The sequence below is a fragment of the Octodon degus genome, unplaced genomic scaffold, assembly GCF_000260255.1.
Source record: "Octodon degus isolate 3935 unplaced genomic scaffold, OctDeg1.0 scaffold00194, whole genome shotgun sequence".
Lineage (NCBI taxonomy): Eukaryota > Metazoa > Chordata > Mammalia > Rodentia > Octodontidae > Octodon > Octodon degus.
In genome coordinates this window covers 1766040-1782551 of record NW_004524770.1, presented here as the reverse complement: position 1 = coordinate 1782551, position 16512 = coordinate 1766040, and the positions used below count along the sequence as shown (strand labels likewise).

The following is a 16512-nucleotide window of genomic DNA, read 5'->3' as shown; positions in this document are numbered from 1 at the left end:
CGCGCCGCGCCGCCGCGCCGCAGCCCATTGGCCGCGCCTCGCCGAAATGCAAATACATCGCCTCCGCGCCGGCCCATTGGCTGTGGCGCGCCGACATGCAAATATATCGCCCTCGCGCCTGCCCATTGGCTGGCGCGGCGCCGCGGCGGACTACGTAACTCGGGTGCTCCCCTGGGTCCTAGAGACAGTTTAGACAGTTCCGTGGGGAAATACAATTGCGGCGGCCAGGCGGGGCCAGGGATTCGAGTCTTTGTTTTGGTGTCTGAGGCCCTTAGAAGCCAGCTGCGTTCCCAGGCCTGGCCGTGGCGGACGCGAATTGGAGGCTGCAGACATGGGGCGTGGGCCAGGCGCCACTCCGCTTCCCCATCCAGTCCTAGTTTCTGGGGACTGAGCTTTCTCTGCGCCTTCCGCCCTGGTGGCACTTCAGTTTGCTTAAGGCCGGCGCCCGTGGAGCCCCACGGTGCCACCAGACTCCCCTCCCTGCCTGAAGAAGAGCCCGAGGGTCAGCGGGCAGAAGGCTGATGTCCTGCGCTTCGCTGCGCAGGGCGTGCACTTTGCGCTCAGCCTCCGGGGTTATCTTTAAAGGGGGGACCTCAGGGTGTGATCAGGATGAAACGGTTGAGGAGGGGTCGCAGGGCAGCCAGGAGCCCCAGCAAGGCGTCCTCTCCAGGCGCCCAGGGTGAGGGCCACCGCTCTTTCCCTCCTGACCCCCCCGTGCACCCCCCCGTACCCCTCCCCCCCGTGCTCTCTATCCCCAGCCCTTCCAAATTACCCTCTTGGCGGCCAGGCCCAGGAGGGAGGGTGGGCAGTTTCTGTGTGGCAGTGTGGGGATTGCCCCAAGTATGTGGTGGGCACCCCCAGGGCGTGCACTTCCAGGGTTGGAAGAATTGCACCTTTTGAAATCCAGGGTCATCCGACTGGGGAGCACCACATCTGTGGGCTGGAGACTCAGGTTCTATTAGCAGACACTGCTGGAGGCGGTGAGGGGACCTCAAGTGAGTGACTCAGCCTCCCCGAGTGGCTCTGCTTGTCTCTGACACGGGAGGATGAGTCCTGCTGTGAACGCAGAGCCCGGAGCCGCGGTCACAAGGATGTGGGGAGGAGCCAGTAAGCTGGTGTCCCAAGGAGGAGCTACCGTGGATAGGGTGCGCCGGAGGCCACACCCCCCCAAAGCTTGCTAGGCAGCAGGGATGACCTGGTCCACCTCTGGCGCTGTGCTGTGCTTTTCGGCGCTAGAGGGACACTGAGGCAGGGACGTCGTAGTTTTCTCTTGGGTCTGTTTTTCCCTTGCCCTCTCCCTGTGGCCACAGCCCCCACCAGAGGTGGGTGACTGTAGGCCCAGCCTGGACAGAGATCAGAGTGAATGGAGGACACAGCTTATGTTTTATTTCATTTTGGAAAAAATCACAGCAACCTTTAACAACTGGGACACAACACACACACACCCAGACTTTCCTATCGCGTGGGACCCTTGGGCTTCTTGGGCTGCAGGCAGACAGGCTGTGGTCAGCAAAGTGGACCTGTGGCCCACGACACCCAGGCCTCACTCCACATGCCCCATGTCCTGCCATCCCACTGGCATGTGAGGTTCAGGCCCCTGCTGACCCTGTGGTGTCCTTCAGACTCCTGCTGGGCCTCCGGCCTCAGCCTGCCCAGTAGCCCACCACCATTGCAGTCCTCAGCTTTCTTTAATCTCACTGTGGAGTGCAGCACTCTGGATGCTGAAGGGCAGGCAGTGTGGCTCCTGCTTATTTCCTTCCCCAGCCTCCCCCAGCATCCCGGGCGCCCTCCACGTGGCCTGTTTCTGCCTGTGGTGCCAGGGTTGAGCCCTCCGCACTGAGATGCGTCCTCAGCCCTTCTATTTTCTGAGACTGGGTCTTGCTAAGCTGCTACACTATCTAGAGAGGAGGGCTCGCTGCTGCTCCCCCCTCTCCAGCCAAAGAGCATGGGGATTCCCCACTTTTTCTGCCAGAGTTCTGATTTTAGCAAACCTTCTGGACTATATTTACTTTTTGCCTGCTTGACACACTCCTATCATGTCTTAAAAGCCAAGTTTGAATTTCTGGTGCCATCTTCCTTGACCTCCCTGGGGCCAGTTCTCCCAAGCGTCCCCTCCTGTGGAACACTGACCCTTCTGCTTGTTCACAAGCCTTGGAGTCACTCTAAGGTCTCAGTGCCTCTCTCTGCCTGGGAAGGGGCAGCTTTCAGCTTTACATGTAGGAGAATCACCTGGGGGTACCACTGCGAACACCTGCACATCCTGGTTCAGTGGGTCCAATGGGGCCCAGACCTCTGACCTGTAAGCTCCCCTGGAAGAGTGCAGAGTCACTAAGATGTCTCCTCAAGTAGCAGGGCACCCCTGGGTGCTACTGGTAGGACCCCAGGTGAGCTGCCTTGGGGCTGCCCCGCTGGCTGGCACAGCCAGGGCTTGGGCTTGTGGGTGAGAAGGGCAATCTTTCAGGCAGATGCATGTGCTGTTCTGTCCTCTAGGGCCTTGTCACCGGCTCCCCTCCATGCTCTGCAAATCCAGAAGGTCTGGGTTTTTGCCCTCCAGGCCCCAGGTGGTTGGGATCCTCCTGAGTCACATGCTGGGATGGTAGAGGTGGCTTGGCACTGTCAGGGGCAGACATCATCTTCCTTTGGTTTTATTCTCAAAGCTTTCTAGGCAGTAGATTTAGGAGCACACCTTGTTTGGGAGGCCACCTGGCATCCCTCCACCAGCGCTGCTAGAGGCTTCCTTGCCTGGATGCCACAAGGGGGCGCCTGAGACTGCTCCCAGTAGCCACAACCCTGGGGAAAGGGTCAACCCTGCTCAGCTCCAAGTCTGGGAGGGTGAATTTCATCCAGGAAAGACAGCAGGGTGCACTGGCCTGGCCCAGGCAGCCCCTGCCTTCCACCCCTCTCTTCTTCCCCAGGGAGCAGGTGCTGTTCTGAGTGTGGGGGCAGGGCTGGCAGGGTTTCTCTGAGATGGTGGCACTTCCAGGACCCCTCTGGATTTGGGCCAGAATGCAGGGCCACCTGCTGTGGCATGGTGGTCTACTGGTGGGTGGAAAGTCACCTAGGCTGGCTAGGTCTCCTCAGGATCACTGTTGCCAGATGAAGGACTGCAGTCTTTGGCATCCCTTGGGCTGCTGGGCCCCTCAGCTGTTAGCACGAGCTCCCTTGCTCTCCTTCTCCCTCGGCATGGCTTCTTGGAGGCTGTGGGAAGTGAACAGAAGTCATGCAGAGGTGTGGCAGTGGCCCAGCAGCCTCATGGATCCCCTCAAGGTGACACTGGTGTTTGCTGAGGCCTGTGAGGACAGCTTGTGGTGACCTGGGTAAGGTTGGCTGCCACCCTCACTCTTAACAGCAAAGATGCAGGGGTAGGGGGTAGCCCCATGGGAGAGCGAACCATAAGAATTTGATACACAGGTAGCTCATGTCCCCAAGTGTGTCCCTGAAGGCAAGGTCTGAGCCCTGAGCCTGGTCACTAGCTCAGAGAGGGCTTGGAGCAAGCCTGGTGACCAGGAGCTCGGTGGCCCCTTGCACCCTGTGGCTGGCTCCCACTGGGTGATTCTGCATGCTCACTGCAGGAAATACTTGGAAACAAGAGAGGCCTGCTGGTCCCTCCACTCGAGCAAACACAGGCCGTGGCGGTCGCCTGCCGGCGACAATGGCTCATTGTGGCAGCCACAGCCCAGCCTGCTGAGCTGCAGGCCCTGCTGGGCAAACACCAGGGCCACATGATTGTGGGCTTAGGTGTCCAAAGGCTCAGCCATTGTGCCCAGAGCAGGAAGTGGAAGGTTGTCCTGATATCTATGCCAGGCTGTGAGGCTCCTGCCTGCCCTGTCAGGAGGAGCTGAATCTAACGGCATCAGCCACCTTGGGCAAAGAAGAGAGCAGCCCTCAGCCCCAATGGGGAGAGACCTCAGGCCCAGCAGACATCGCTGTTGCTACTCTGGGCAACAGGTGGACCTGAGGGTGTAGAGGCACCTGCTGGGCTGAGGAGGAGGCCACGACCAGGGCCAGGAAGCCCATCATTTCCTGATGATGGTGACAACTGGCCCCTGCTCTCTGCTTGGGACCTTCTACCCTTATCTCATTGAAATCTCAGAGGCCTAGTGTTGGTCCTCTTAGAGAAGGTGAAACAGGCTCAGGATACACAGTGAGATGGCAACGCAGTTGGGAGCCACTGGGCCCACCCTCCTGTTGGGGCTGGTGCTGGAGCAGTGCAGGGCTTGTTTCAGCGCCCACTGGCTGGGGCTGCCACTCACCCAGTGCTGGCAGAGGTGACCCCCACCACCCTCGCAGAGGTACCTTTGCTTGTAGTGTCCAAGGCCTGCTTCCTCTTCTGCTGCTGACCTTGCTGGGGGTCCCGGGGGCAGAAGCACCTGTGTTCCTCCCCTGGTGTGCTCAGCTTGGCCCCTGTCTTGGAGTGTGGGCTCACCTGGGCAGAAAGGGGTGCATTGAGGCCACGGAGCACCCCTGCCAGCCTGCAGTGCCCTCTCCAGCACACCGCTGTGGCCCACCTCACTGTCGGAGATGTCGGACTCATCCAGTTCCTCTGACTCCAGCCTTTGCACTCCAGCCTGTCTGGGCTCTGAAAGACAGAGTGGAGGGGTCAGCCAGGTTGGTGGCCCTGGAGCCACCAAGCCTGTCTAACTAGGACAGGGAAATCTCTGCGGAGCTGGGTGACTTACCCCAGAATTCCTGATGGGGTCTGAGCCCTGGCCAGGTCTCCATCTGTGCCAGGGCCCTGCTTACTGAAATGCCCTCCCCCAGTCTGGCTGCTCCCAGCTCTGGGGCCAATGCTGGTCACTTCCCTGAGCGTGGTGGGAATATCTGCCTGGCCAGGTGCCTTTCTGTCCGCAGGTGGGAGGCGCTGGACCCCAGACCCAGGGCCACCAGGGCTGAGCACTGCCCTCCCTTGGCAGGCAGCACCACTTCTGGCTGGATGCTGCTGGCTGCAAGCTCACTATACCTGGGGGCGTGGCAGGCTGCGGGCTCTGTTGGGGGGGCGCTGGCCTTGACCTTCCTCTGGCTTCGCATCTTGTCCCAGCAGAAGTGAGCAGGGCGAGGCGGGTCTCTAGGAGTGGCTGGAAGGGCTCCTGGGGGAGGCAAGCAGGTGGCAGGAGCACTCAGCCCTGGACAGGGCCCCCGGTGCACACGGGCTATGGCTCCAGGTCAGCCCTTCCATCTCCAGTGTGCACAAGCAGCCAAGGTGTTCCCTGGAACTGACTCACTCCGGTGGAAGAGGGACTAGGCCAGGGTGGGGGAGGCTGGGTGCAGCCTGGGGCCTGAGTTCAGCAGTGAGCCCCTTACCACGGGAGTGGGAGGCCCCTCTGTCTCCGGCTCTGTGGCTCCCTCGGTGCCATTGCTGAGTGTCGGCGGGCTGTGTGGTAGGGGTCCGGACCCAGTCAGTGGCTCGGGGCTGCAAGGGTGCGTGAGTTTGGGGCTGAGCGACCCGGTTTGGCCGGCCGACTTGGGAGCGTCCTTGCTCCGGCCTGGGTCCGAGAGATCCAGGGGCTTGTCTGGGGCGTAGTCCTGAGTGGCTGCTGCCTCCCTGCGCGGGGAGCTGCAGGGCCATGGGTGCCGCCCACCAGGCAGGGCCGCTGTGGCCAGGGCTGGCCCGGGGACCTCGTGCTCCGGACTCTCCGAGTCCCAGCCGCCGCGGGGCAGGGAGGGCGGGGTCCCCCGCAGCGGGGGCGGGCCCCTCAGGCTGTGGCCGCTCGCCTGCGCCCGCGCACACAGCTGCCTCTGCGCCAGCAGCAGGTGTAGCGCCCCCTCCAGCCGCGGGTCCTGCATGCCCAGCAGCGCGCCGGGCAGCCCCAGCAGGCCGGCGGGCTCCTCCCAGGCCTCCCCTGCCTTCAGCACCCAGGGCTGGGGGCCGTTGTGCGGGCTCCGCAGCTGCAGCGACAGGGGCCGGTTCAGGACACAGAAGCGGTCGGCCTGGAGGGGGCGCGTCAAGGGCTCGTAGGCCGGGACGGAGGACCCGGAAGCCCGCAGGAGGCTGTCGGGAAGAGAAACTCAATGCAGAAGCCTTGCACAAGGCAGGCAGCAGGGCCCCATCTCACAGGTGAAGAAACCGAGGCCCAGAGAAGTGCGGGAGGGCCCCAGGTCTGCAGGGGAGAGGGTAGGCTCCCCGGGGCCTGGCCACGGGGGTCACACCTGGCTTCTTACCCCATTCCCTCTCTCAGACAGCGAGGGGCAGCTGGTCATGGGCCTTGTAAGCACCCTTCCCAAGGCCTGGCTCCCCCTGCCCCCACACTCTGAGCTTAGTTACTCGGAGGTTTCCTTGTGGACCCTCTGGCAGGCAGGATGCCCAGCAGAACCAAGCCAGAGAAAAGGTGGCGCCCATGAAGGCATAGCAAGGGGTCTCCTGGGCTGCCAGGATCTGGCCGCAGGGTGGGCCTGGAGGGCTCACCTGTCCAGAGGGAGGCTGTGCTCGAAGCCTGGACTGGATGGGCTGCTGCTGCTGGGGGGTGGGGATGTCCCATCGCTGGGGCCATGGTCTGCCGGGCAGGCCCGCGACCCAGGCCGCACCAGTGCCACTGTGGCATGCAGCTGGTTGGAGATGCACTGGGGACTCTGTATATGGGGCGTAGATCAGAGCAGTCTGGGTCCCTGCTGCCCTTGACCTTGTCTGCTGCGTGGGTTTGGGCAGCCCCTCCCGCATCCTCCCACGTTAGTGTGGGACCAAGGCCTCACCATGCCTGGGGCCCGTGGCTCAGGAAGGTGGCTGCCTGGGGAGACTTTGGACGCTGGAGATGTCCTGCAGCCCACCGACTTCTCTGTGGGAGGAAAAGCTGTGGCAGGGAACTTGGGAGACCTCAGGAGGGCTGGCTCAGCCTGGCGTGTCCTGCCCCACACACCTTCTCCGGCAGGACCTGCGCCTGGCTGGTCTTCTTCAACCTCTTCTCGGCCTCCCTGTGTCTTCTCAGTGCCAGCCTTCCGGCCACCGGGGGAGGAGAACAACAGAGGCGATGGAGAGTCCACGGTACCCTCCCTGGCCAGAGGTGGGGGCCGCTCCCTGGAAGCAAGCCAGGCGGCTGAGGAACAGGGTCCAGGTGACCAGGAAGGGGCAGCTGTCCTGCACCCTCCACACCAGGGCTTCCCCCAGACACGAGTGGGGCATGCCAGGGGGTGGGGAGTTGGGGTGCCCACTCACTCCAGGCTGCGTAGCTGCTTCACTTCATCCTTCAACGCCTTATTCTCCTCCTTTAGCCTGGTTAGCTCGTTGGCTGCAAAAGGCAGGCCTGAGTGGAGCAGCAGGGAGGGGAGACCCAGGCAGGGTGGGGGTGCTCACGGTCCAGGACCCCCACCTCACTTCTGTCCATCTCCCTGTCCTGGGCCTGGGGCCTGGTATACAGCAGGGGCTCCGTGAATGCTCGCTGCAGAGCGGGTGGTTGGATGTTATGGAACAAAGAGGACAGCCTCGAGGTTTGGAGAGATGGAGACCCCACCGCGGCCTATCCCAGGGCTGTCAGTGAGCCCTGCTGTCTGTGGAACCCCTCCCCATGGCTAGAGCAGGGGCAAGGCCCTGGGAAGGCAGGGGTGCAATTCTCCTTCTAGGATACCCGGGGAAGAGCCAGCAGGGCTCCATAACGTTCATCTGAGAACTGGGCTATGGCTCACCCACTGTGCAGGCCAGGGTGGCCCTTTCTCCTGCCCTCCCCATAACAGCGAGGAAAGCAGGGGACGCTGGCCACAGGAGGTGGGGCTTACTGAGGACACAGATGCGCTGCAGGCTTTGCAGGTGGGAACTCTCGAACTCCAGCTGCCTCTTCCTGGCCACTTCCTGGGTGACCATGCAGCGGTCACAGAGGCCAGCCCGCAGTCTGTGGGCAGGGGAGGAGACGCCCTGTTGAGGGGAGGCTGTGACCTCTTGCTGCCTGCTGCCAGGATGCTAAATTGTTTCTTGGACCCCCCCAGGCCTGTCCCACACTGTGGGCTTAGTGTTCTGGGTTCAGCTGAGCCGGGAAGGCCCTGCAGGCCTTGAGAGGTCCTGAGGTGGAGAGGCCTGCATGGTGCGTCACGCCAGCCCACTCACCTGTTCTCCAGCACTCGAAGGTTCTCCTTCAGCGCTTTCTGCTGCTCCCTCAGCTGTTGGTTCTTGGCAAAGAGCTCCTCCACCCGCTGGGCATCCCTGCAGGGAGACGGTGGAGGTGGGGCGCCCACCTGGGCTGGAGCCTCCCCACCTGGGCGGGCTGGACTTCTGAAGTCCTGTGCTTGGTAGCCTTAGCTGTGCAGGTGGGCAGCAGCCAGGGCAGAGGTGAGCTCAGCGAGCTCCTGCACAGGCTGTTTCCCAGACAGGCAGGCAGGCAGGCAGCTAAGGAGGCTCTGTTGTGGCCTCAGGGTGAACACAGGGGCTCACGGGCCCTCTGGAGCCGCTGTCCCACCCTTCTCCAGCACCTGTGTGACCTTGGCCAAGGCACTCAGCCCACCCCCACTCTGTCTCAGTTTCCCTTCTGTATCTGGATAGTGACAGTGCTGCACCCCAGGGCATCAGCGGAGGTCTGAGCGCTGGGCCGGGAGCAGCGGCTGCTGGCTGCGGCCCTGGTCGCTCCAGGCTGACTCACCGGCACCGCTCCGAGTTCAGTTCCAGAAGCTTGTTCTGCAGGCCTGGTGGGGGAGGGGCGGTCAGGCCCAGCCCTGCTGTCTCCCTGGGCAGTGCCCCCCAGCAGGGTTTGGGTGGAGCCCAGAGGTGTGCCCCCCTGTCACTGGCTGTCATGAGGGGTCCTTTCTGGATCCCTGACCTCCTGGCCACCCCTCTGGCTGGGCTTTCTGCCTGTGCCTGCTGGGACACTCCCCTCCCCCAAAGTGGCTGCGCAGGAGTCAAGAGGGGCTGTGTTTTGGGAGATGCTAATGTGAAATTAGAGAGCTTTTGTGGAAGACCCTATACTGTTTCCTTTTGTCATATCTGTCTTTTTGTTTTTCCGAAGTCCTGGAGATCGATTGAATCAAGAGCCTTTGCACCAGTGCACATTCCTAGCTCTGCCCGCCCCCATTTCAAAATTGGACACAGGGTCTTGCTGAGTTGCCCAGGCTGGGCTCAAACTTGCAGTCCTCCTGCCTCAGCCTTGCAGAGTGCTGGGATTGCAGACATGTGCCATCATGCCCGATTCATTCATTACATCTATGTCATCCACTGTGGACTGGGGTTCTTGCCCAGGCAGCTGTGCCTCTGGGATACTCAGGAAATAACCAGCCCCTTTGGACACTCTCTGTGAGTCGGTGGGGGGGGGGGCTGGCATTGCAGAGGGGTGGGGAGGAGGTGAATCCGACTGGTGGGGAACTAGGCAGGAGTGCGAGGCCTGCAGCATGTCCTGGAGGGATGGGGGGAGTTTCAGCCCTGCCTTCTGGAATGCTCCCGACGGGGACGGGCAGGAAACATGCACTCTGTCCTTTAAAGTGGACTCCCTCGCTTCTGGGGGACACCGAGGCCCAACTCTGGGTGAGGGGTCATGGAGGCCAAGCCGCTCAAGGATCTTGGCCAGGACTGGTGTCTTTTGTTTGTTTTATTTTGACACAGAGCCTTGCTACGCTGCGGAGGCAGCCTTGAGCTGGCAATTCCCCTGCCTCAGCCTCCTGAGTAGCTAGGATTACAGGTATGTGTCACTGTAAGTCCACCTGAGTGGACTTTTGGGACAACATAGCATGGATGCAGGTGGAGGCCGGGCTTGGGGGTGGCCATGAGGTGCTGGCGCCCTCAGACATGCCCCCCTCGGGACCATCCTCTGGGGCATAGCCAGTGTGGAAGCAGCACTTAAGTCTGGGCACAGCCTGGGCATCCAGCCGCCTAGAAAGACTCTCAGGACCCTCCTAGAAAGATGGGGCCCATATTGTTGAGAATCGTAGGTGACACGGAGCTTCCTGGTCTGCCTGTGCCACTAAAACCCTTTGCCAGGGAAAGGGCCCCTGTGTGCCGGCTGCTCACCCAGGACCTCCTTCTCGTGGACCTCCTTTAGCTTGTTCAGTGACTCCGTGAAGTTCTCCATGGCTCCCTGAGCCTGACCACCCTGCTGAGGGGCTGGGTTGGCCGTGCCTCTACTGCCCGCCTGGCTGCAGCCTGCAGGGAAGTGGGGATAGGAGCTGGCATGGGCAGGACCGCTGGCTTCAGAGTCCAGCCCTGGCCTCAGGGCCGAGCTCCCACGTCTGCATCAGGGCAGAACGCACAGTGTGTGTGGGGGGCTCAGCCTAGGGACCTGGGCAGGTGCACAGGAGTGTAGGAGCCACCCTGGGGGAGGGGCAGCAGAGAGCAAGGGGCACTTGGGGCGAGGACCGGCCCTTTGAACTGCCCTGCCCTCCCAAAGATGTCTCGCCCGCCAGTGCCAGCACTGTTCCCACGGAAGTGCCGGCTGGAGCAGAGTAGACGGCACATGTCCGTCCCCACCAGGGCATGTCTGGGGAGCTGGCTTGGACCTCCTGGAGCAGGGTCAGCTGCTGTCCCTCCCGGCCCCTGCAGGCCCTCCTCCCTCCTCCCACCTCTCAGTGTCCCTTCAGAGGGCCACACACCCTCCATCTGTGTGCACGTACACGCATGCAGAAGATGGCACTGCACACACAGGCCACACGTGTGCGTGCACATTCGTAGACGCACACCACATACGTGGACGTGCACAGATGGTGGAGCACACACACACAAGCAGATGGCATGTGCGACCGTTTGCGGCCCTGCGGCCTCATCCCCAGGGCCCCGTCTCCCTCAGTTGCTCCTTCTGCCTCCCTCCCTCCACTGCCCAGCAGGCTGGCCCTGTCCTGACCACACAGCGGTAGTACGGTGGTACCCTGACCTGCGCCTTCTGCTGGTACCTGCCGAGAGCCTGTTGTGAGCTGTGCCTAAGGCCTCACCACAGGCCACAGAGGGGACGAGGGTGAGTGCACACTTCCCGGGACTGCCCTGAGGACCCAGTGTCCAAGTGTGTGTCCCACTGCACATGGACCTGGCTCGTGGGGTCCAGAGCCCCTTGGGCACAGAGTAATGCAACCACTCAGGCTCTTGGGGATCGGGGTGGTGGGTGCCCTTGACTGGCAGAGACAGGGCCTGGGACCCTAAGAGGTGACAGTGGGTTGGGAGCTTACTGCAAGGAGAACCTTTTGGGGTCCTGGCCCAAGCCTGGCTCTCAGCTGAGTCCTCACACCTGTGGACAAGTGCCAGGGCTCTGTCTGGCACAAGGCGTGCTCAGTGGCTGTGGTGCCCATGGGGGCCCGGTGGGCAGAGCCAGCTGGGGCATGGTGGAGAGCAGAGCCTCCCCAAAGCCTGCCTGGGAGCAGAGGTGACAGCTGGTGGCCTGGTGACCTGTGGGTGAGGGACTGGGAATGAAGGAGAGTGGAGGCTGGGTGCAGGGCTCACCCTTGAGGGTGCTCCTGCAGCTCAGTGATGAGATGCTAAGTTCCAGCGTCTCGAGGCAGACATGGGCTCGGGCCAGGGTACAGTCACCAGGCCTCTCTGAGTGGTAGCTCTGCCCCCCACTTCCTGAGCTGCTGCTGTCCTACCCTGGGGACCGTCATTTTAACCACAGTCATCCAGCCCTGACTGCACCGCAAGGAGTCTCTCTTCAGCTGGGGAAACTGAGGCTCAAGGCAGTCACATCCCCATCTTTCTGGCATAGGGGCAGAGGGAACTGGACTTGAGCTTGGCTTGTGGAGTGGCATGTCTTGTGCGTTTGCCGTGTGCAGGCCTGGATGTTTCCCCAGAGGCTCTAAGGCCTGGCTATGCTGGTCTCAGCCTGCTGAGGGCCCAGAGAGGTGGGATGCGGGCCGAGCCTCCATACTCGGGCTGGGCTGCACAGGGGCTGAGCTGCAGCACCTGAAATTCCACCTGGACTGGCCCAGCAGGCTGTTCTTCCCTGGCCCCTGTACCTGCTGTGTGGGCTGGGCTGACGCCCGTAAAAGAACCACCCAAAGGAACTGAGGTGCCCGTGGGCGCAGGAGAGCTCTGTGTAGACTCTGTCCACGTGAGGTGGGCAGTATTCCCAGTGATGTGACTGGCGCTGAGGCTGGCCCATCAGGAACTGAATTCTCTCTCCTGAGCCCAGTCCCCTTCTCCTGAGGGGTCCCCTGCTGTGTCCATCCCACAACAGTTGTAGGCCCTGCCTGGCTCTTCTTCTCCCAGTCTCCAAGGGTGGCAGGAGAAGCTCTCCTGCACACTGTATGGGGACAATGCGCCAAGCCCCTCAGCAGAGCAGGTGGTGGCATGGAGGTGGGTGGGGGCTGGGCAGGCCTTGGGGCTTGGGTGCACAAGTGGAGGGCATGAGTGGGATGAAACCTGGTCATAAAAGCATGCCCAGCTGCCTTGTGCCAGGGGTCAGGAGGGCCTGCAAGCCTGCCTGGTGGTTGGACCTATAGGTGCCCCTCTTCAGGGGTTCTTGGATGCAGGGAGCTCTGCAATTGGCAGTGGGAACTAAGAGGGCTATGCTGGGGGAGGGGCTGGCCTGCTCCCTGGGGGTCTGTAACAAGGAAGAGGTGAGGGGCGAGGGGGGCTGCTCAGGGTGGGTGGACAGGGCTTAAGCTCTGTGGCTGAGGGTCTGCAGGCTGACCCCCATCTGGGTATCCAGGCTGATGCCGAGCCCCGGGGGGAGCTGGGGTAAGGACAGAGCTGGCTGCCCCCCTTTGGGTTGGGACCCTGGGGTGGGCACAAAAGGAGGCACAACTGCCATCTTGTTCGACACCTCTGACCTGCCAGGCCCAGATCTGTCCCTTTGTGGATGGGAGCAGAGGGGCCCTGAGGTGGAGTTTTGACCACAGACCAAGCTGGGGGTTCTGGCTGCGGGTGCTGTGTGGAGTTCTGCTCCCAGCTGCAGGACCTGCAGGTCCTGCTGCTTCAAGCCAATGATAGTGTGTTCTTTTGACCAGATCTGAGCAGGGCGCAGCTCATCAACTGGAACCTGCCCCAAGAGAGCCCTCCACCAAGCCAAGGGCTGGCCAGGGGTGACCAAAAACCAAAAACAGGCAGTGAGTCCTGATGCAGGATGCGGGGGCTAGAAGGGGCCTGCTAAGGTTCGGGCCAGCGGTAGGGACTCCAGTGCCAAACTAGCAAGGGGCTGGGCCAGCCCAGAATGGAGTGGTCCGGCCTCCATGTGTCAGGACCCCGCAGGAGTGTCAGAGTCACCTGGGAGGGTCCATGCATGAGACTGAGGCCCTCCTTCCTCTTGTCCCCACCAGGAGAGCATTTGCTGCTGGCTGCCTGTCTCCTAGGGCTCTTCTACCCCGCAGGCCCCCTACCTGGTCCTCAGACATGCACCAGCCTCCCGGGGTCCATACCTGCCCCTGTGGGCCCTGTAGCTCACCCCAAGAGGAGGCAGGGGTTTTCCTCTGCTGTTTTAATCTGAGTAGGCTGGGTCTCAGTGCCCCAGGGGAGGGTGCCCCCACCTCCCACCAGCAGCTGGCTGGGGGGGCATCAGTCTGGGCAGTGGGCTAAAGGCAAGGGCTTTGGGCGTGGCTCCTGTCCTGTCTTGACCTCCAGGGAGCCTTGGGCAAGTCACTTTACCTCTCTGAGCCTCTGTTTCACGTGCACTTTGCCCCACATCAGCTTGCTGCAGGGCTCCCACCAGGTACTGCATGCTTCAGATCTGGGCAGAGGGAACCCTGTGGCCTTCCACGCCGCCCTCCTGGACGGCCCAGAGGCCTGTGAGTGCCACCAGTGGGAGACCCGGCCCTAGTGATAGGTTCGAGTTTGGGGGCTGAAAAGGCTTTTGCAGAACAAGCCATTCCCCAGTGCAGGGCGAGCCTGGGGTCCCTATGGTAAAGGCATGCAGTCGGCTGCTGGGGATCTCCTCCAGGTCCCCGGGCCCTGGCAGCTGTGCCCAGGGAGGTGCCATCTGCTTCCCTGCACCGATGAGGACGTTAACACCCAGCTGTAGCCACAGCAGGTAGGTGTCACCTGGCTTAGTGGGAAGCCCAGAGGTGCCCCCGGCACCCTGTCTCCCAGTGCTGTCCCTGAGGGCCAGTTGGGGACCCCAGGATCCTCAGGCCACCCAAGCCTGTGTCACTGGGGGTTTTGGCTGCCCCTCCCCCAGGCCGATCCAAGGAGTGGCCTGGCTCCATGGTCCCAAAGGCATCTGCCCAGAAGCTGTCCCTCTTTCTGCTTTCTTCTTCGTCTTTTTTGTTTGTTTTTACGGGACTGGGGATTGTACTCAGGCCCTTGTGCTTGTCAGGGAAGCACTTATTCCACTGAGCCATCTCCCCAGCCCCCTTTCTGCTTTCTTCTACCAGGCTCCTGGGAGAGGGTGACCGGGAGTGGACTCTGCCCCTGCTTCAGGGTAGGGGCTGTCCCGGCCATCTGACTGCCCACCTGTGCTCAAGGACAACAGTGCTGGTGCCCTGCCAGTGAGTCCACCCTGAACCTGCCATGGTGCCTTGGGGCTTTCTGGCTTGCGGGGGCACTGAAATCCTCCAGGGGTTCATGGGCCCATCACTGAGTAGTTCCTCATCCCCCTTCTGCCTCCTGCCAGGACCCTCAGGGCCAGGCGTGCCGCAGAGTCCCTGCGGTGTGTGCTCACACGTGCATGGCCAAAGCCCACTTGGCCTTGGAGGAAGTGCTGGCTGTTGTTTCCTTCTATAGGCTCAGAGCCTGAGGCTGGAAGCAGGGGTGAACAGGAGGGCAGGATTTGAACTGGGGTCTGGATGGCTTCAGCACCTCTGCCTATTCTGTGTGGGGGCTCCTGCAGTGATGGGCAAAGCCTATTGTGTGGTGACTTTTATCAACTTGTTTGCCAGGCTATGCCTCAGTTTCCGCATTTATAAAAGAGGTGGTGAGGGCTGGGGACATAGCTCAGCGACACAGGGCCTGCCTTGTAAGCGTGAGGCCCTGAGTTTGATTCCCAGCACAAAAAATCAAAGCCAAAAAACAAGCAGTGAGTCCTGATGCAGGATGCGGGGGCTAGAAGGGGCCTGCTAAGGTTCGGGCCAGCGGCAGGACTCCAGTGCCAAACCAGCAAGGGGCTGGGCCGGCCCAGAATGGAGTGGTTCGGCCTCCATGTGTCAGGACCCCGCAGGAGTGTCAGAGTCACCTGGGAGCGTGAAACTGAGGCCCATAAAGATGTCACCTGTCTGTAGTTGCCAGCCCACCAGTGCCTGGCCAGGGAATGAATGGGCTTTTGGTAACCTGACCCTGTTCATGGTGCAGGGCCGCATCCAGAGGGGTCCTGTGAGTGCTACTGAGGCCCAGAGCCCGGTGTGTGCGTGTGAACTGCACTCTCCATACCTGTAGGCAGCAGCAGCAGTCTCATGCAGAGAAAACCACGTGTACAAACCAAGGGACACCCAACGCAGCCTCTGCAGCTCTCCACGTGCACTCGGCTGTGGCACAAACCCAGGGGCGTCTGGTGCGCATGGCCTTGGGGCTCACATGTGTCCCCATGCATGTGTGCAGCTGCGCAGAGGAACAGGCTGCTCTCTGGCTCAGGTAACCCAGGGCCCTGCAACCCGACTCCTCGATGGGCCAGCCCTCAGCCCGCAGCCTCCAGGCTTGGGGGCAGGGGCCGAGCACTATGACGCTGGGCTGGGCTGTGCAGCGTGGATGGGGGTGGCTGTGCTTGCAGACCACTCCGCCCCATGGGGCTCTGGGGGCGGGAGGGCAGTGATGGGGGTGCCTGGGCCCCTCACGCAGCACAGAACTCCCTGGGGCCACAGTGTCGCAGCAGGCCCTGCCTCTCAGCACCCAGCCCTCTGTCCAGGAAGCCACGGCGCCCACCTCCTCCTTGATCACCAAACCAGGCGGTTGTGAGTCGCTCGTGCCACCCACTGGCCACCCCCCTCTCTTCCTGCCTCCTGAAGCCTCCAGCCCCACGTGCGTCCCCACCCCAGCGACTCCAGCCCCCTGGCTTTGCCCACTGCCCTGTCCAGTGCCACTGGGTACTCACATGGCCTCTCGCCCTGCCTCGACCTCCGGGCCGTCTGCCGACCGACGGAGCGCTCCCACCCGGAGGTAGGAGTGAGCAGTGTGTGAAGTTGCGAAGGCACAAGCCCGCATTTTGGCCAAACCTGCAGGACAGGTTTCCCATTCTCCCAGCCAGGAGCAGAAAGCAGGCAGGGACTGTCCAAAGCTGCCCGACGGGTTCTGCCATCTCACGGAAAGTGGCAGAACAGGCTGGGTCTGCGCAGCATAGAGATGGAATTGTTTCCCGTAATTTCCCTGTGGCTGGTGGTGCGGCCTTGGTGGCCAAGCTGATGACAAGGAGCATCCAGTGGGGCCCAGGAGGGCAGTGGGGGCACGTGGCAGCACGTGGGGGCAGGCGGGCGACCTTCACGGGCTGTGGGGGGCACAGCTCCCTGCCCGGAGGTACCCTTGTGGCCTGAGGCCCAGCTCACCTCCAGCTGACCTTGGGCTGGGAAGATTCCGTGTGAGCTCGGTTTCCTTGTCTTTGATTTGGGGAGACAGTCCCGGGTTTGTCCCTGCCAGAGTACAGTGGCCAGACCTCCAGAGACTGCTTTGGGGGCAGCCCTGCGGGGCTGGGGGGCTTGCCCTCTTGGGGCTTCTGCTGCAGTAGGAGGAGTGGGGCTGGACAGGGTCTGCCTATCTGCCAGGCCTGT

General features: G+C 62.1%; 1 protein-coding gene across 2 annotated transcripts; it reads right to left on the bottom strand.

The window, feature by feature from the left end:
* Positions 1-1434: 1434 nt before the first annotated feature.
* Positions 1435-15929, bottom strand: Rbbp8nl (RBBP8 N-terminal like). 2 transcript variants are annotated; one of them, XM_004644197.2, is made up of 14 exons: positions 15843-15923; positions 9917-10048; positions 8559-8601; positions 8030-8125; positions 7705-7817; positions 7148-7220; positions 6852-7009; positions 6688-6770; positions 6404-6567; positions 5302-5989; positions 4961-5087; positions 4509-4579; positions 4297-4426; positions 1435-3198 (listed from the first exon to the last, which is right to left on the bottom strand). In XM_004644197.2, the coding sequence occupies exons 2-14, from the start codon at positions 9975-9977 to the stop codon at positions 3068-3070; spliced, it is 1938 nt and encodes a 645-aa protein (XP_004644254.1). In that variant the 5' UTR covers positions 9978-10048; positions 15843-15923; the 3' UTR covers positions 1435-3067. The 2 variants fall into 2 exon arrangements, with proteins under 2 accessions (XP_004644254.1, XP_023560019.1); XM_023704251.1 differs by lacking the exon at positions 8559-8601 and having other exon boundaries at positions 15843-15929.
* Positions 15930-16512: the final 583 nt, after the last annotated feature.